Source organism: Scyliorhinus torazame, unplaced genomic scaffold, assembly GCF_047496885.1.
Source record: "Scyliorhinus torazame isolate Kashiwa2021f unplaced genomic scaffold, sScyTor2.1 scaffold_467, whole genome shotgun sequence".
Classification (NCBI taxonomy): domain Eukaryota; kingdom Metazoa; phylum Chordata; class Chondrichthyes; order Carcharhiniformes; family Scyliorhinidae; genus Scyliorhinus; species Scyliorhinus torazame.
Genome location: NW_027308194.1, coordinates 48428 through 69322, shown reverse-complemented (window position 1 = coordinate 69322; position 20895 = coordinate 48428). Strand labels below are relative to the sequence as shown.

The 20895-nt window shown below is 46.4% G+C and overlaps 1 protein-coding gene across 3 annotated transcripts in view; it reads right to left on the bottom strand.

The window, feature by feature from the left end:
• Positions 1-20895, bottom strand: part of LOC140406315 (protein TOPAZ1-like) — a 77160-nt gene that overhangs the window by 8069 nt on the left and 48196 nt on the right. For 2 of the 3 annotated variants that reach the window (XM_072494430.1, XM_072494429.1), the window contains exons 15-18: positions 7752-7923; positions 6345-6445; positions 3382-3544; positions 862-1026 (exon numbers count right to left, since the gene is read on the bottom strand). In XM_072494430.1, coding sequence (XP_072350531.1) covers positions 862-1026; positions 3382-3544; positions 6345-6445; positions 7752-7923 — 601 coding nt within the window. Of the gene's footprint in view, positions 1-861; positions 1027-3381; positions 3545-5751; positions 6143-6344; positions 6446-7751; positions 7924-20895 lie in introns of those variants that run through there. The other variant, XM_072494431.1, reaches the window with a different exon arrangement.

Genomic DNA, 20895 nt, shown 5'->3' with positions numbered 1-20895 from the left:
ATGCTGGCACAGCCTGCAACACCCACTTCCCATGAACACATTTTTTTAAAAGGGCTGTATTTGACTAGTGCTACCCGTCCATGGTAAGTTATTCTTAATGAAAAATATTACAGGCAGACTTCACACCCAAGGGGGAACATAACAACTGAGCTTCATCTCATCGGCACTGGACATCCACAAATTTCACAACAGGTGACACTCCAATCATGACTGTGAACCCTGTTTATTAATTATTTGATCCTGGTAAGATTAGGAATCATCAACCAAGACGGTGGGTGGGCCATCTTCTTGAACCGCTGCAGTCTGACTCACAGTGCTGGATTTGATCCAGCTGCAGGGACTGTTAAATATAATATCCACAGACCATGGCCTTTCTCTGACGTGTTATATCTCTGCCTTTTCCTTGGGTGTCTTGACTAGCCAGGCTGTAACTTGGCAGATACTGCTCTTAAACAGGGCTATGGCCTGGCCTGACCAGAATCGGATACATTGACTAACAAAAGCGTTTGTCCACTTTTGTTTTCAATATATTTCTTAAACACTTCTGCACGTTCATTATAAGAACATTGCAGATGGGGATGAAAAAGGATGTTTGACTGGACAGGCGAGGTTAGAGGTTGGAGATGGTGTGACAAAACCTCCAGGAAAATATATCCAATTAGAGTCGGAAACTCTAGCCATTTGTGAATTAAATATGTTCAATGCCGAATGAAACAAGTGCGAATAAAATATATTCTTCCAGAAAGATCACCTTTTTCTACACCAATACAAAATTCAGAGACAAACTAACTATAGATATTATTATTGTACTGTACTGTTCCCAAAATCAGTGCAATGCCAGGTTGCTTCTACAGCACTTACCATTTATGCTCTGGAATCTAGGCAAATGCTGCAGAACTTCCAGTGTTTCACAATACATGCTACTCTTCAGAGCTGCATCAGCGAGGCTGAACAGAAAATTGTGTCGATTGAGAACATCTAGTTTGTCACAGGGCCATTCTGGGCTACTGATTATCCAGCCAGATTCTGAGAGTTAAAAATAATTCAGAGTGAAACAAAAAAGAGGAGGTTGTGTCTGGATCATTTCAGCAGAAGCAAAGTCGCGATAGCTGATTTCATTTTTACAAAGACCCATTAAAAGTTGCAGCAGTGGCTCTTGAAGTCCATCAGTGATCTGCGAGGGTTCTCATGGTGGTACACATGCGGGTGCAAAACGCCTTAGCCAAAGACACGAGACAAGGCAGAACCCTCATCCTCACCACTTACCTGGAGCCACACAGCGAGATCGGTTCCCACATGTGCAACATGGGTCATCATAAGTATGACCCATGTCTTGTATAAATGTGAAAATGTCTACACTTTTGATTCTGGCATGAATTATGTAAATTAACAACAAAACCAAAAAGCACATCAGTTTATTAAATTTAGTAGAGAAAAAGCAGCGGAATTTTATACTTTCTACAAGTTCCCATTAAACCAGATGACTTTTTCCAAGTGTTAAGCAAAGCGGACAGGCAGTCCGGGTTTTTTTTTTCCCCAACTAAGTAGGTCACGGTTCTCATTTCTCTCTTATTTCCTGGACTTCCTGTCAGATGGCAGCCCTCAGGTTCCTGCCATTCACACCTCTTCTGAAAGTCACTGTCAAATCTGTTTCTGCCACCCTCAAGATCATCATAACTTTCTGTATAAAAATACTCATTTACTCTCCTTCTGGTACTTTTGTCAATTATTACTTCCACCAGTGAAGGTGAACACAGGTAATGTTTTTGCCTGCGTATCTGTAAATAATGTATCTCAAACGTTAACAGCTTTTAATGAAATTTTGTTGAAATGGGAATTATCACAGCTGTCAAAATGGGAGCAGAGTTTTCCAAGTAGGTTGTTGGATATGGATTGGCCTGCATGTCCTTGGTAAAATGGAAGCTCTTAATTTTTACCAGCTTTGTAGCTAGAGCATCAACCAGGTAGGGAAAAGCCTCATGGAACAGCTGCATAATTGGGACGGCACGGTAGCACAGTGGTTAGCACTGTTGCTTCACAGCGCCAGGGTCCCAGGTTCGATTCCCGGATTGGGCCACTGTCTGTGCGGGTCTGCATGTTCTCCCCGTGTCTGCGTGGGTTTCCTCCGGGTGCTCCGGTTTCCTCCCACAAGCCCCGAAAGACGTGCTGTTAGGTGAATTGGACATTCTGAATTCTCCCTCCGTGTATCCGAACAGGCGCCGGAATGTGGCGACTAGGGGCTTTTCACAATAACGTCATTGCAGTGTTAATGTAAGCCTACTTGTGACAATAAAGATTATATTATTATTAATAACGTTTGTGGAGGAGGTACACGCTCCGAGTGCCCTTTTTAGTAATATTAAATCCGTGTCCTCAACAGGGTTAAAAGGCTTAAGGCTTTACTGGGGTATAGAAGATTACGAAATGATCTAATCGAGAGGTTTGTGATGGTTAGAGGATTTGGGGTGGGGGAGGTTTAGATCATTCAAGGGTTATGCCGGGAACTCTCTTCAAAAGCATTGTTGACCTGACAATTTACTAAACGGGGTTGCAGATTATTGATGGGCAAGGAGATTGAGGGTTACAGAACCAGGATGGAAGATGGAGTTTAAGGTACAGATCACTAACTAAACTAATGGACAGGAAGAAGTCTTACAACACCAGGCGACCTGAGGAAGGAGCAGTGCTCCGAAAGCTAGTGTTTGAAACAAACCTGTTGGGCTTTAACCTGGTGTTGTAAGACTTCTTACTGTGCTCACCCCAGTCCAACGGCGGCATCTCCACATCATGAACTAATGATGGAGAAGGCTCGAGGGGCTGAATGGCCTCCTCCTATCCCTATGATTGTGCAGAAAGAGGAGTTCAAAGGCAGGAGTGTATATGGGAAAATTAGATAAATACACACAGCAGAGGTAAATAAATTGCAACAGGATTGGTTTGGACTGCTCCAGCACACTGACCCGAGTGGTTTCGATTGTTGTAAATGTCATGCTTCAGTGATCGAAGCTGGTACCAGCTAAATCGTGAGCTAGCTATTTTCCCCATGGTCTATTATTAAGAACAGAAATATTAAAACTCAGTGAAACATTAGACATTCTTCTTAGTTTTTTTCCAGATTGTCGAGGTTACCCGACTGCTTAAAGTACACATTTTCTCAGAAACAACACCCGATGGCCATGGAGATTACAGAAATTCTCATTTTCCCCACAAAATTACAGCAATTCCTGGGATTTGTGCAGAACTGAAAATTCCTTGAAATTCCCATGTTCATATTACAAGTGTTACAGAAAATAATCGTTACAAGTAAATGTTTCAGAGTTTGACAGTGATAAGCAACAGCTTTACTAAATGTCTTAGGCGTTTGATTAAATTATGAAATACCTCTCAATAGCCAAAGTGCTTTGCTCACACATCCCACTTTGAGAAAGATTTCTCCAGCAACATTAATGATCTGACATCTTGATACAGCAAATTCACTCACAAGACCCTTCAACACTGTGAAATTCACCGAAGGTTCCTGCAACGTGTCCAGCACTTTTCTCGCCTGCTCAATACACAAAATTTTCACACAATTCAGTTATGGTTCGACACACTTAAATTGAAATCCAAAACACTTCCAAATCTAAACAAGCAGAAAGCAAAATACTGCAGATGCTGGAAATTGAAAATAAAAACAGAAAATGCTGGAAATACTCAGCAGTTCAGGCAACACCAGTGAAGAGAGAAACAGATCAAGTGCGGATCCTCCCAAGCCCCCGCCAACAGGTTCGATGGCGCCGGGGGGGGGGGGGGGGGGTGAGTTCAGCGGAAGGCCCAAAAGTCACTTTCAGCCAGCATATATTTACAGCGCTGGTGCCCACCATTCTGAATCGAGAATTCTGTTGGGAGGCCAGATAAAACTCATTTGCATCTCTGTGACTTAAGATGCTGGTGAAGGCCTGGCCACCCACACCCGATTCTCTGCAGCACCAGCAGGAAAACAGTGTAAAACACATCTGAAACAGCTTGGCATTCAGACATCGCAATCCTCCTGAACGATGCTCGGGACTGCCTCTGGAGTACAGGACAGAGGCCACAGGCAACCCTGGAACACCACGGCAGTGGGTCAGAGGAGCATCTTCAGATGGATCTTCCAGATTTGGTGTCCTGGAGTGAGTCCATCTTCCAGCCTCAAGAGTGTTCCCGGAGAGCCATCTTCAGTTTCAGGAGGTCCATCTTCTTTCTTCAGTAGTGGGTCAGTGATGTTGGGTGCCTGGTCAAGATGATGCCCGAACAGGATCGCGGACTATGCTCCATCAGGCCTGCCCCACCACGGAATATGGCGTACGACACCCGGTTGCATAATTAACAAGATCTTAGCTGGAAGATTTGCCGTGTTTTCCCATCAGTGGAATACATTCCACATTGCTGCCTGCCAGGGGATTTAGTCCCAAGGGAGAATTCTGCTCAACATTTTAAATCGATGAACTATTGTCCAGTCAGGAGGGGAACAGCTTTTATACAAGTGCAGAGTCAGGAAAAAGGCTTTTGGTGAGGTGTGAAATGGCAACGAGAACAAAATAACTATGACTACAACAGGTTGTTGTATATTACACTCCCTTTGCAGCACAATTGACTGCTACAGCACAACAGTTGCTACACATACCGTGGGACAGAGATCATGAAACGGTGCCATATAAAATATAAATATTCAAACTCTTAACATCCATTCATTAATCCTCTTGTGCAAAGACTGAACATTACATCTAACTCTCCTCCACATCCTTCATCAGGGAATTGAAAATCCAGTTTCTTTCCATCCTTAATAGTGAATCAAATCATCCCAACTTTGACAAATCCAATTTTAGTCCTTCTTTACCTATTGGAATTCCTGACTTCACCTCACCATCAATTTGGATTTCAAATGGAGATCTCATATTTTGTTCATTGACATAGCTTTAAGCTTCCTTTTCTCTTAAATTCCAGAGATGTTTATATCAGTCAGGAAAGCGCAATGTCTTTACTTCCTACGGAAGCTAAAGAAATTTGGCATGTCTGCATAGACTCTCACAAACTTCTACAGATGTGCAATAGTGAGCATCCTATCCGGCTGCATCACAACCTGGTATGGCAACTGCTCGGTCCAAGATCGCAAGAAACTGTAGACTGTTGTGAACTCAGCCCAACGCATCACACAAGCTTGCCACCCCCACATTGATTCTCTTTTCACCTCCCGCTGCCTCAGGGAGGCAGGCAGCATCATCAGAGACCCCTCCCACCTTCTTCCAGACCCTTCCATCAGGCAGAAGGTACAGACGTCTGAAGACTCGCACATCCAGACATAGGAACAGCTTCTTCCCCACAGCTACAAGACTCAACGACTCCCCCTTGGACTGATCTGTTCCCTGTAAGAACACTATTCACGACGCCCTATGCTGCTCTTGCTCATGTATTTGCTTTGTTTGGCCCCTTGTTCTGCACTGTAACCAATCGCTGTTTTGTCGATGTACCATTTGTCAATATTCTCTGTTGATCATTCTTGTGTCTACTATGTACGTACTGTGTACATTCCTCGGCCGCAGAAAAATACTTTTCACTGTACTTCGGTACATGTGACAATAAATCAAATCAAATCCCTGCTACCAGACTGCTGAATACAGCTCATGTATAGGATGACGCATCTTGCCAGACCGCAGAACAAGTCTTTATTAGATGGTCAAACCTTTGCTTGCCTCAGTTTCTCACTCGATTTAAAAAAAAAATAAACAAGACAATGGCTAAAGTTGTTTATTCAACAAGTAATCATTGCAAATTAAGTCAATTAGAATAGTGACTGTTCCAGTGATAATGCAAGTTAGACAATGGGTAAACAATTTTATTAAAATAATACACAAAGCCATTTGACAATAACCATCAACCAATGCAAAGTGTGGGAATAAGAAAAGTTCTCTCGGAGGGCAGTGAACAAGAATGTCAACAAGCGGGGCAGCACGGTGGAGCAGTGGTTAGCATTGCTGTCTCATGGCACCGAGGTTCCAGTTTCGATCCCGGCTCTGGGTAACTGTCCGCGTGGAGTTTGCACATTCTTCCTGTGTTTGTATGGGTTTCGCCCCCACAACCCAAAGATGTGCAGGGTAGGTGAATTGGCCACGCTAAATTGCCCCTTAATTGGAAAAAATGAATTGGGTACATCTAAATTCATTTTAAAAAGACTGTCAATAAACTTTGTTTTGAATGTTCTTTGGTGTTGAAAATGACAGGACAAAAACAAGAGAGAGTGAAGATGCAAAGAAAATAGATAGGCAAATTCTGAAAATAAATGGGATTCACTATTTTCCATAGAAATGGACAGGCCTCAAAATTACCTTTCTCCACTGCTCACTTTTATAGTATGCAACCATCACAGAGGTTCCAATCCTAACGAGCAATTTCTTGGCCAGACCATTTGTGTGTGGCTTTTGCCAAACTGAAAAACAAAGCACGATGGACAAAGTTTGAATTACATTTTGTGTTCCAATAATTCAGTCTGCACTCATTTTACTACTACCCACCCAGCTTCCTGGTGTCATCATCTGTAGTAATGATTTTATGTCAACATTCAATAATTGAAACTTTCAATGTAAATATTTGCTTGTCACAGGGCAGTTGTAGGTTTCCCACTTCTAGTGGCGGGCATTTCATCAATCTCATTAACCAGCTATCCATCACCGGCACTTTTCATTCGCCTTCTACCTATTGCAAACCATATATCAGAAAATCACTTTCCATTCTTAACTGGAAAACTGCTCTTGAAATGCAAGGGTAGGATTCCCTTCAAGGCTTCCCTAGACATTGAGAAAGACACGGTTATTTGATACCTTGGTTAGTTTATGGGTAGCTTTGCAGTTCAGGCACTGGACTAGCAATCCAGAGGTTACGAGTGCAAATTCCACCAAGGCAACTTCTGAAACGGAATTCAATAAATCTGGTCATTTGTGGTGATCCAACACAGCAAACAACCATGAAATCCAGCAGATCATCATGAATCCCCAACTACCCTTCAAGGATATGAGCCTTCCACTCCTACCTGGGCCTGGGAGACCTGTAATTGACCTTAATTGAACCAAAGTATGGGATATATTGTCTGCCAATTGCAGTCCCCCTTGCAAGAAAAACAAAAGCGCTATTTAAAGGCTTTTATTAAAGTTAACAGGGAGCCAGTAAGCAAATCCTGCTTCTGCACCATCAACCCGCTTTGTAGTTTATTCTGTTTCCCCAAGCTTCTCCAACCAGCACCATTCAGTTTATAGCCCTGAAGCATTGCCATTCCCTAAACCCTGCAGTTCATCAACAGCCACAATACATTTCATCGCTATTGTTCCCCAGCCCAATCATTTCAGACATTTCCTTTCCCAATTTAACACCTCCCTGACTCCACTCTATGTTCCCCATAACTTTCCCTGGCACGAGGCACAAGGACACACGAGACTGAAATGCAGGGACACAAAATGGGCAGACAGCGAAATGGTGGAAACAATGATGAGTGTAACACATCGAGTGACATAAGGAGAGAAAAAGACAGTGGCAATGATACAGGAGGCACAGAGGGACAAATGGGGGAGAGAGAGGAGAATGAATTTGGAGACACACACATAATAAGCATGAGAGCACCATGCAAAAATTCTAAACTGCATTATAATGGCATTATATGTGATGTCAGCATTCCGTAGTTATAAGCCAGTAACCAAGAGCATCCGATAACTTTGCACTAATATTTGTCAAATGAACCACACCTGCTTTTGCAAATTCGCAGAAGGGCACCGTAGCTCCGTGATCCTCGCTTTTCACAAGAGTAATAGCAATGCACTTGGCAATTCTGTGGAGTTCGCTTTTAGTATCGTCATTCCAGTGTAAGCTCTGAAAGAAAGCTCCCATCTTGTTCCATTCTCCTTTTTCTTTATATTGCTGCAAAGTAAAGTAAGATCAAAAACCAGAATGATCAAGACACCTTTCCCTTATCTAAGACACAAACGTGCATGGGGTAGGCCACGAAGAACTGTGCTGAACAGGATGGTTTTTGCTGGGGTGGTATTACAGTGGGCTTCAGTTAAGAAAAGACTTGCATCATGTGGTATAGTCCATGACATCAGGACATTCCAAAGAGCTTTATGAAGTAATGTGGGAAACGGAGCACAAATTTGAGCACAGCAAGATCCCACAAACAGCAATTCAATCATAACTAGGTAATCCGGTTTGTTTTTGTGAAGGAGGGATAAATATTGGCCAGCTCATTGGGGAGGACGCCCCTGCTCTTCCTGAGACGGGATCTTCTACACCCAAAGAAGGGCAGAGAGAGAGCCTCAGTTTAATGTCTCAAGATCAAAGATGGCACCTCTGACAGTGCAACACTCCCTCAGTACTGCATTGGAGTGTCAGTCTAGGTTCTGTAGACAATTGTTCGGAGTGGGGCTCAGTTCACAGTCTTTCTTACTCACAAGGGAAGAGGGGGCCAAGGCTGACACCACCAGGGAAGGAACGGGGAATAGATTAACAGTCTGCTGTCATGGTCTTGGTGCACATTTATACATTGAACTTGGAACCACAGCACAGAATAAACCAGCATTGAAATGAGTGTAAAGCCACCAGGATTCAGCAGCATTGGAAAAGCAAATGTCAAGATCTGAAACATACAAACCCTTAGCTCGATAGAAATCTCTCCAGAATGATTTGTGCTGCTAAAGCTAAGATTTCCAAACCAGTGTTCCCAGTTATAATTATTAATTAAACACAAAGAAAGGTATATGGGAGTATTTTCAATTCAAAATACTAATGCTGTCCTGGAAGATTTATATAATCTTTCACAGGAAACCTACCATTTTGAAACAGTCAGCCTGCAAGTTTATATGATCTCCAGTTTTGGTATCTTTAATTTAGCGCAAAGCCCAAAGAACACGGAGACGATGAGAGAGATTTTACTGAAATGGCAGCAGTTTGAGAGGACAAGGGGAAATGAAAGCTGGCAGAATGGGCTGTGCAGGTTTCCTTGGTGCTGTAAAATGTGATGACTGTTTCATGGGCAAAGCTGGGCAGCATACAGCCCTGGTAGCAGGTGGGGTTGGACAGCCTCATCCATTACAAGTAACAGAAGTAGGTATTAGTGTTTATGGTATGCAAGTTATAAAGTTTAGATACACCGTTATAGGACACAGAAACCGCTGGGCTTCCAGTAGCGGTGGGCACCACAAGGGATTAGAGAGCATCACCATCCCCCAAAACAACATTAGATAATTTTCCTTGTCTTTTGTTACTGTGCATCTCTAAAGGACTATCACTTCAATTTAATTTGTTAATTGGTCTATTTGAAATTGTACTGAGTTGGAAACTGCTGGGACGCTGGGGTAGTATATTAGCATTCTGCAAATAAACCAACAACAAATTACAGAAGGACATGAATAAAATTGCAGAATTTGCAAATGAAATTTAACAGAGATAAAGGTAAGGTAGTTCGGTTTGGTGGGAAGAACAGCACGTATTAATTGAAGGTGCAAGTCTGGGAGAGGGTGGAGGAACATAAGGAACCGAGAGTAAAATACATCAATCATTGAATGCTGCACCACAGATCAGCATGGTCATTAAAAAGAAAACCAGGTAAGGGAGAGACAACTGAAAAATAAGCAAGTTATGCCAAACCTGTATTGAACCTTGGTTAGACCACACCTGGAGTACTGCCTGTAGTTCTGGTCATTATTATATTATAAAAAGGATGTAGAGGCACTGGAAAGTATGCTAAGAATATTTACACGGATGATATTAGAAATGCGTGGGTTTACATATCAGGAAAGGATCGACAGGCTGGGTCTCACTAAGGCAGCTGATGGATACCTAATAAGAGGCATTTAAAATTCTGAAAGGTTTTGATAAGACAGAATGCTTCCTCTTGTGGGGAAGAGCAGAACTGGAAGCCATCAATACAAGATAGTCACTAAGGAATCCACAGGGAATTTACTCACCATCAAAGAAAGAAGCAAATAGTATGACTATATTTAAGGGCCAGCTAGATGAGCACAGGAGGCAAAGAGGATTACATTGATAGATTTAGGTGAGGAGAGATGGAAGGAGGTTCAAGATGAAGAATGAACTGGTACAGTCGAATGGGCTGTTTCTGTGCCCCGTGTAATTCAAACAAACGGTTCTGCGTTACTCCAGTGAGGGGTATGACATGAAACTCTTTCAAATTGAATACACGAGGACAACCTCAGTAATTTCCAACAGAGTGATACTGGACTCAAACGTTAATTCTGGTTTCTCTCCACAAACGCTGCTGGACCTGCAGAATGTTTCCAGCATTTCATTTTATTTCTTTCAGATCTCCAATATCCGCAGTATTTTGCTTTCAGCCCACTGAATAATTAGTTACGCAGCAGCTGTTAAGCAAGCTGAGCTGCTTAAATTGAAAAGAGCTTCCTTAGAACTTGCAAGTGATAGATCATAGAAACGTTGAAAATAGGAGCAGCAAAGGGCGGCATGGTGGCGCGGTGGTTAGCACTGCTGCCTCACATCACGGAGGACCCTGGTTCGATCCTGGCCCGGGGTCACTGTCCGTGTGGAGTTTGCACATTCTCCCCGTGTCTGCATGGGTCTCACCCCCACAACCTAAAGATGTGCAGTTTAGGTGGATTGGCCGCGCTAAATTGCCCCTTAATTGGAAAAAATGGGTGCTTTAAATAAAAAAATAGCAGTAAGCCATTTGGCCCTTCGAGCCTGCCCCACCATTCAATATGATCATGGCTGAGCCTCTGTCACAACAACATACTCCCGTGCTCTCCCCAAATCCCTCAACACCCTCAGAATCTAGAAAACTATCTATTTCTTTAAATATATTTAGTGACATGGCCTCCACACAGGCAAATCCAGTTCTCGTAGTGCTGAGAAAGGAAAGAATTTTAAATTGATAACAGGATTTGTGCGTGTCATTTTTCTTTTAAAGTACCATAAAGCTTCATCTCAATTCTCCCAAAGAACGTGATGCCAGATTCCCCACAGTGCACAACATAAGAGGCTACAGTAATAGCGTGCGCATGCAAGATTAAAATAAAGCAAACTGGAGAACTCAAATGAGAATAAGATTCTCTCTCTTTTTGTCACCGTGCAATTGTAGTAGGGAAGCTGAAGCGGAGGAAGCAATGCAGCTCACATGATCGACACCACTGGCCAACAACAAGAACACACCAATAAACGCTGCCACACAGCCAAGCAGACACAGTGAATGAACAGCATTAACAGCTCCAGGCACTAACAAATTAAGTGGGTCAAATTGGGCAAGAATCAATTCAGAAGACCACGGGACACTGCAACGCACCAATAAATCAATTGAGTGGCAGACACAGCAACCAATTAATTACCAAATGGAGCAGTCAATTAAGGATCCTGAGACCCGTGGCACAACAATGGCAGTGGACACACATTAATAAATTAATGTTGGGGGGGAAGCTGGCACAGCCAGTAATCAAACTAGAGGAGCACCAGTAAAATAATATTCAGCAGGGACAGCAATACATTCACAAATTAAATGCAGCAGGCACTTGTGCATTAATACTCCTTTCCTACCTTTGCCGCTGCTGCTTCCTGCCGCTAAGCGACTTGAGCCGGTTTCACCGGCAGATTACTTTTCAAAACGTTATGACCGATTATCATACAATTGCCAACTGTAAAGATGAGTTAAAGAGAAAAGTAAGCGCCACTTTCACCTTAAATTATTTTTCACAGGCACTTAACCAGTTAATACCAGGCATTTGTACAATACAATAACCAGTTTAAGTGTTTTAAAACATGATTATGTTTTAAAGATGCTTAGCAGTATTAACGCAAGATTAAGGATAGTAAAGCATCGGGAGGGGGGTGACTGGTAGAGAGGGTTGATGCAGTGAACAGTGTTGATGGGGGTGGATGATGTCAGCGTCAAAATCGAAGGGGGGGGGGGGAGAAGAGAGAGAAAACGGTGGCCTTGGGGTAGTGCCACTATACTAGTAGTCCGGAGGTCCAGGCTAATGCTCTGGGGATATGGGTTCAAATCCCACCATGACGGCAGGTAGAATTTAAATTAATAACTGAGGAGACTACAGGTGGCCTCGGAGGGAGACCTCTGTTGATCTCAGCTGAGAAAGCCAGGCTTCAAACTGCTCCATTTCCGACTGGCCTGCAACTGTCTGGCTGATAGGTAACAGCAAGGGCACCAGCAAGGGCACCGTCAGAGTGGCAGGAATGGGATTAGGAATGCTGCCATCTCGAGAGGACAGCAGGTCCGTGCTCCACAGAGCCAGTGTCACTCTGCTCCATAGAGGCAGGGTCACTCTCCTCGGGCAGCACCTCGGCAATCCTAGTACCCTGTTGAAGAGAAGATTAACATACTGCTATAATGCTCTGGAAGTTCTTCTGGAGGCAGCAGTCTGAGCTTCAGCTGCAGCACTCAGACCTTTGATAGGAGGTGTGTGCTGTCTTCTCACACCACCAATTGGGCCCTTACTGGTGGTTGGAGCTGACAAACTAGTGCAGGTAATGTTGGCTGCATGCAGCAATTGCAGAAAGCAGAAAACCGTAAGCATATGCCATTTGCAAGTTAATTACACACTATGATCCCACAGCACTGAGGGTGGCTAGAACGCAGACTGCCCTCTGGGTGGGGAACTTTGTGGTCCATCACAAAGAGTAGTTTGGTAGCACCAGTGCTGCCCGAGCCCAAAAGGACATGGCTGCTGGACTGGGTCTGCGGCAGGTAGTGAGGGAACCAACAAGAGGGAAAACATACTTGACCTCATCCTCACCAACCTGCCCTTGACAGTATCATAGTAGCGACCACCGCACAGTCCTTGTGGAGACAAAGTCCCGTCTTCATATTGAGGATATCCTCCATCATGTTGTTTGGCACTAAAAAAAGTCTCCATAGTCCCAGATGACCAGAGGCTGCTTTCTCCTTTCACAGGGAGAGCTAACTAGTGGCGATATAACCCGAGGATCGCCACACCTCAGGTGAGGGGCAAGGTTGAGAAGGCAGGGCCTTCATGAACAACTTCAGCCGGTACGGGTGTGGCACCATCACCATACTAAATGGGACATACTTTGAACAGATCTAGCAACTTAAGATTGGGCATCCATAAGACGCTGTGGGCCATCAGCAGCAGAGATGTACTCAACCACAATCTGTAACCTCATATCCCCCAGTCTATCATTACCACCAAGCCACAAGATTAATCCTGAGTTCAGGAGGACATGCCAGAAGCAGCAAAAGGCATACCTAGTTGAGGTGTCAACCTGGTAAAGCCACAATACAGGACCAGTGTGTCAAACAGGAAAGCTGCATGCGATAGAGTTAAGCGATCCCACAACCAAAGAATCAGATCTAAGCTCTGAAGACCTGCCACGGCCAGCCGTGATAGTGGACAATTAAAACAACTCACTTGGAGGAAGAGGAGGCACCACAAATACCCCGATCCTCAATGGTGGGTAGCACAGCACACCTGTGCAAAAGATAAAGCTGAAGCATTTGCAACAATCTTCAGCCAGAAGTGGTGAGTGGATGACCAACTCTGCCTCCTCCGGAGGTCCCCAGCATCACAGATGCCAGTCTTCAGCTCCTCATACCAAGAAACGGCTGAAAACATTGGGTACTGCAAAGGTCACAGGCCTGACAATATCCCACAACAATACTGAAGACTTGTGCTCCACAGCCTGCTGCACCCCTAGCCAAGCTGTTCCAGTACAGCTACAGCACCGGCACCTACCAGCAATTTGGAAAATTACCCAGCTATGTCCTGTACACAAGAAACAGGACAAATCCAACCTGGCCAATTACTGCCTCATCAGTGTACTCTCGATCATCAGTAATGTGATGGAAGGAGTCATCAACAGCACTAACTATCAAGCAGCACTTACTGAGTCATTACCGGCTCACGGACACTCAGTTTGGGTTCTGCCAGGGTCACTCCACTCCTGAATCATAGAATTTACAATGCTGAAGGAGGCCATTAGGCTCATCGAGTCTGCACCGGCCCTTGGAAAGGGCACCCTACCCAAGCCCATTCCTCCACCCTTTCCCCGTAACACCTAACCTTTTGGACACTAAAGGCAATTTAGCATGGCCAATCCACCTAACCTGCACTTCTTTGGACAGTGGGAGGAAACCAGAGCACCCAGAGGAAACCCATGCAGACACGGGGAGAATGTGCAGACTCCGCACAGTCTCCCGAGGCTGTAATTAAATCTGGGACCCTGGAGCTGTGAGGCAGCAGTGCTAACCACTGTGCCGACCTTATCACAGCCTTGGTTCAAACATGGACAAAAAAGAGCTGAACTCCAGAGGTGAGGTGGGAGCGACTGCCATTGACATAAAGGCAGCATTTGATTGAGTGTAGCATCAAGGAGCCCCAACAAAACTGGAGGCAATGGGAATCAAGGGGAAACCCACCCGTTGGTTGGAGTCATACTTGGCACAAAGGAAGATGGCTGTGGTGGTTGTAAGTCTATCATCTCAGTCCTGGGAAACCACCACTGGAGTTCCTTAGGGTAGTGTTGTAGGCTTAACCATCTTCAGCTGCTAAATCAATGACCTTCTTTCTATCATAAGGTCAGAATTGGGGATGTTCACTGATGACTACAGTCCATGCACAAATCGGCAAGACCTGGACAATATCCAGGCTGCGAAGTGGCAAGTAACATTCAGACAACACAAGTGGCAGGCAATGACCATCTCCAATAAGAGAGAATCGAACCATCATCCTTTCACATTCCCATCACTGAATCCCCTCAACATCCATTGACCAGAAACTGAACTGGACCCAGACATATAAATATTGTAGCTACAAGAGCAGGTCAGAGGCTAGGAATCCTGTGGTAATTAACTCACCACCCCACTCCCCAAAGCCTGTCCATAATCCACATGGCAGAAGTCAGGAGTGTGATGGGATACTCTCTACTTGCCTGGATGGGTGCAGCTCCAACAACACTCAAGAAGCTCGACAACAGCTCACTGATGGGTGCTGAGGCCCCTGCGGGCCCCATGGAGATGGAGTGGGCAAATCGGATCCCGGCGAGAAGACCAAAAGCGGGAGAACCACTGAGGGCGATAATCGTGCGATTCTACCGCCTTAAGGACAGAGAAGAGGTCCTGAGATGGGCCAAAAAGGTGCGGAGTAGCAGATGGGAGAATGCGGTGGTAAGGATCTACCAGGATTGGAGTGCGGAGGTGGCGAGAAGGAGGGCGAGCTTCAACCGAGCCAAAGAGGTTTTGCACAAAAGGAAGGTGAAGTTTGGGATGCTGCAGCCGGCAAGACTACGGGTCACGCATCAGGAGAGACACTATTATTTCGAGATGGCGGAGGAAGCATGGTCCTTCATCAATGAAGAGAAACTGGACCGGAACTGAGGGACTGATGCTGCAGGGAACTGTTATTGTTGTTATTATTGTTTTTGTTAATGGGATGGTGAAAGTTAAGCGAGAAGTAAACAGGGAAGGGTGGGGGACACTGGGGAAATGTGGGCGCCGGTGAGGGGGGAGAGGCGGGACATAGTCAGAGAATGGGGAAGGAGAGGGGGAGGGGAAAGGGAGCTGCGCCATAAGAGGCGGGACAGGTAAAGGGATGTTCCCGCGCCAGAAAGAATAAGGCGGGAAAACAGGCGCAAGGCGGATGGGAGTTCCCTCACACCGGGGGGGCCGAGGAGCGAGCAGGAGTAGCCGGGGTCAGTTGAAGTCAGCTGACTTACGGAAGTGATATGGGGGGAGCAATCAAGCTAGATAGGGATCTAGCGGGGGGGACAACTGGGTTGCTGCTGCGGAAATCCAAAAAGAAATGGCTAAAGAGAAGGTGGTCGGGGGCGGAATGCGACGCTGGGGGAGCGAGCGGGAGCGCGGAGGCGGGATACGGGACTGGCCTAGAGAAGGTAATGGCTAGTCGACACGGGAGGGGGGCAGGTAGCCCCCCAGTGAGGCTGATCACGCGGAACGTGAGAGGCCTGAATGGGCCGATAAAAAGGGCCCGAGCGCTCGCGCATTTGAAAGGACTAAGGGCAGACGTGGTTATGCTCCAAGAGACGCACCTAAAGGTGGCGGACCAAGTTAGGCTAAGGAAAGGATGGGTGGGACAGGTGTTCCACTCAGGACTGGACGCAAAGAACAGAGGGGTGGCCATTTTGGTGGGGAAACGGGTAGCATTTGAAGCAAAGAACATCGTAGCAGATAGTGGAGGTAGATATGTAATGGTGAGTGGTAGGCTGGAGGGAATGGAGGTCGTGTTGGTTAATGTGTATGCCCCAAATTGGGATGATGCGGGGTTCATGAGACGGATGCTGGGGCGTATTCCGGACCTGGAGGCAGGAAATTTGATTTTAGGAGGGGACTTCAATACGGTGCTGGACCCGGGGCCAGATAGATCCAGCTCAAGGACTGGAAGAAGGCCGGCAGTGGCCAAGGTACTTAGGGGGTTTATGGACCAAATGGGGGGGGAGTGGATCCATGGCGATTTCTTAGACCCAGGGCTAGGGAGTATTCCTTCTTCTCCCACGTCCATAAAGTGTACTCCCGGATAGATTTTTTGTTCTAGGAAGGTCGTTGATCTCTAGGGTGGAAGAAGCTGAATACTCAGCCATAGCGGTTTCGGATCATGCCCCACATTGGGTGGACCTGGAAGTAGGAGAGGACAGGGAGCAGAGAACACTCTGGCGATTAGATGTGGGACTGATGGCGGATGAGGGAGTGTGTGCAAGAGTGAGGGGGTGTATCGAGAGATACCTGGAGGTCAATGATGACGGCGAGGTCCCTGTGGGAGTGGTCTGGGAAGCACTAAAAGCGGTGGTCAGAGGAGAGCTGATTTCTATTGGGGCCCACAAAAGGAGAACAGAGGCCAAGGAAAGGGATAGATTACTGGGGGAGATTTTAAGGGTGGACAGGGAATTTGCAGAGACCCCGGAGGAGGAGCTGTACAGGGAGAGGAGACGACTCCAGACCGAGTTTGACCTTCTGACCACCAGAAACGCGGAGGTACTGTGGAGGAAGGCACAGGGGAGGAGGTATGAATATGGGGAAAAGGCTAGTCGCCTGTTGGCGCACCAACTGCGAAAGAGGGCAGCAGCGAGGGAGATAGGAGGAATTAGGGATGAAAGGGGAGACACCGTGCGAAGGACAGGAAAGATAAATGAGGTGTTTAAGACCTTTTATGAAGAACTGTATAGGTCTCAGCCCCCAGAGGGAGAGGAGGGGATGCGGCAGTTCCTGGACCAGTTGAGGTTCCCGAAAGTGGAGGAGCAGGCGGTGGCAGGCCTGGGGGCGCCGATTGAGGTGGACGAGGTTATTAAGGGACTGGGAAGCATGCAAGCAGGGAAGGCCCCGGGGCCAGACGGGTTCCCGGTGGAATTCTACAGAAAATATGTGGACTTGTTGGCCCCGTTGTTGGCGAGGACGTTCAATGAGGCCAGGGAAGGGGGGACACTACCCCCGACAATGTCGGAGGCGACGATATCGCTAATTTTGAAGATGGATAAAGATCCGATGCAATGTGGGTCCTATAGACCTATTTCACTCTTGAACGTGGACGCCAAACTGCTAGCAAAGGTGCTGGCATCGAGGATAGAGGACTGTGTCCCAGGGGTGGTGCACGAAGACCAGACAGGGTTCGTAAAAGGGAGACAATTGAATGTTAACGCGCGACGGCTATTAGGGGTGATAATGATGCCCTCAGTGGAGGGGGAGGCAGAGATAGTGGCGGCAATGGACGCAGAGAATGCATTTGATAGGGTGGAGTGGGAGTATTTATGGGAAGTGTTAAGGAGGTTTGGGTTTGGGAACGGATTTATTCGCTGGGTTAAGACTACTTTATGGGGCACCGACGGCAAGCGTAGTTACAGGTCGACATAGATCGGAGTATTTCCGATTATATAGGGGAACAAGACAGGGATGCCCGCTGTCTCCATTGTTGTTTGCGCTGGCAATTGAACCTCTGGCCATGGCGCTGAGAGACTCCAGGAAATGGAGAGGGGTGACTAGAGGGGGAGAAGAACACCGAGTTTCGTTATACGCGGGTGACCTATTGCTATACGTGTCGGACCCAGCGGGGGGGATGATAGAGGTTATGCGAATCTTGAGGCGGTTCGGGGAATTTTCGGGGTATAGGTTAAACATGGGGAAGAGTGAATTATATGTGATACATCCAGGGGACCAGAGTAGAGAGATAGAAGGCTTACCGCTAAGGATAGTGGAAAGAAACTTCCGATACTTGTGGATTCAGATCGCAAGGAGCTGGGGAACCTTGTACAGACTTAATCTGACACGGCTGGTAGAACAAATGGAGGAGGACTTTAAGAGGTGGTACATGCAACCTTTATCGCTGGCGGGCAGGGTGCAAGCAATTAAGATGATGGTCCTCCCGAGGTTCATATTTGTATTTCAATGTCTCCCTATTTTAATCACCAGGACCTTTTTTAATAAAATAGATAGGAGCATTACGAGCTTTGTGTGGGCAGGGAAAGTTCCGAGAGTAAGGAGGGGGTTCCTTCAGCGCAGTAGGGACAGAGGAGGACTGGCACGACCGAACTTGGGAGATTATTATTGGGCCGCCAATATGGCAATGATACGTAGATGGATGATGGAGGGTGAGGGAGCGGCGTGGAAAAGGCTGGAGAGAAGGTCCTGTAAAGGGACAAGTCTAGAGGCGCTGGTGACGGCGCCGCTACCGTTCTCACCGAAAAAGTACACCACGAACCCGGTGGTGGCGGCAACACTGAACATATGGGGACAGTGGAGGCGACAGAGAGGGGTGCGGGGAGCCCTGGTGGGGTCCCCTATTAGGAACAACCATAGGTTCGCCCCAGGAAGAATGGATGGAGGATTTCAAAGCTGGTACCAGTTGGGAATTAGGAAGGTGGGAGATTTATTCATAGATGGAACTTTTGCGAGCTTGGGAGCACTGGAGGAAAAGTATAAGTTACCCCGGGGGAATTTCTTGAGATATATGCACGTGAGGGCGTTTACTAGACAACAGGTGAGGGAATTTCCGCGGCTCCCGACACAGGGGATACAGGACAGGGTGCTTTCAGGGGTGTGGGTCGGAGAGGGCAAGGTGTCAGAGATTTATAGAGAGATGAGGGAAGAGGGGGAGGAGTCGGTGGGCGAACTAAAAAGAAAGTGGGAAGAAGAATTAGGGGAGGAGATAGAGGAGGGTATGTGGGCTGATGCCCTAAGCAGGGTAAATTCCTCTTCCTCATGCGCCAGGCTTAGCCTGATTCAATTTAAGGTGCTACATAGAGCACACATAACGGGGGCAAGATTGAGCAGGTTCTTTGGAGTGGAGGACAAATGTGGGAGGTGTGGCGGAAGCCCGGCAAACCATGCACATATGTTTTGGGCGTGCCCGGCACTGGAAGGGTATTAGAAGGGAGTGACGGGAGTGATTTCGCAGGTGGTGAAGGCCCGGGTCAAACCAGGCTGGGGGTTAGCTCTATTTGGAGTTGCGGAAGAGCCGGGAGTGCAGGAGGCGAAAGAGGCCGATGTCGTGGCCTTTGCGTCCCTCGTAGCCCGGCGCAGGATCCTACTCATGTGGAAGGAGGCGAAACCCCCCGGACTGGAGGCCTGGGTAAACGATATGGCGGGGTTTATTAAACTGGAGCAGATAAAGTTTGCCCTGAGAGGATCGGCTCAAGGGTTCACCAGGCGGTGGCAGCCATTTCTCGACTACCTAGGGGAACGTTAGAGGGAAGACGGGTGACCAGCAGCAGCAACCCGGGGGGGGGCAGTTGAGTATAGGTCAATAGAGTATAAGGTTTTGTTACTTGTATATTACTACTATTATTATTATTGTTAAAAAGTTTAAAATTTTCTGTTTTGTTACTGTTATCGTTTCGCTTGTTTTGTAAGCGGGAAAAATGTTGCTCAGGGAAAAAAATTTCAATAAAATATATTTTTTTTTAAAAAAAGCTCGACAACATCCAGGACAAGGCAGCCCGCTTGAATGGCACTCTAACCACAGATATTCACTCTCGCCATAACCGATGCTCAGTAGCTGCCGTGTGTACCATCTGAAAGATCCACTGCGGGAACAAACCAAGGCTCCTTAGGCAGCACTTTCCAAAGTCACAACCGCCAGCAACTAGGAGGACAAGGGCAGCAAATACCTGGGAAACCAACCACCACCTGGAAGGTCCACTCCAAAATCCCTCACCATCCTGACAGAAATATAACACCGTTCCTTCACTGTCGCTGGGTCAAAATCCTGGAATTCCATCCCTAACAGAACTGCGGGTCTAGCTACACCTCGGACTATAGCGGCTCAAGGCGGTGGCTCACCAGCTTAAGGGCAACTTGGGATGGACAACAAATGCTGGCCTAGCCAGCGACACTCGCATCCCCATAAATTAATTTTTTTAAACACCCATTTTCTCTCTTAATTCTTTCACTGCCCATTTTTACAGGTGGAAAACCTAGAAATCAAAGTTGAAACCACCGCAGCTAAAATAAATGTTTCCAGGTGAACTCAAAAATGAAAGTGATTGCAAACACAATGAGGAAGACTTCCCAAAACAGCACAGCAGGAGGTCACCAACCCACAGCTAGAGAGCAATAGAGGAAAAGGAGGAGACGGTGAGTATCCATGAAAGTAGCAGGATTTCAATAAGATGATAACCTCAGTACTACTCATCAATGCTAGGTTTTTAATATGGCTGCTCTGATAATGGTTGTAATGGTGAATACACAGACATGGTATGGGATGGGAAGGGTTTAGATTCCTGGAGCACTGGTATGAAATTAGAAACAGTGCAGGAAATTCCCACGGGGTAGATAGATGAACAATGCTCGGTACCCGCCATACAGACAAACAGTAACTCCACTGTAAGTGGTCGAAAGGAGAGATCGGAGTGAAGGTTTGTAATAATGGAAAATCCAATAGTCCGAGGAGC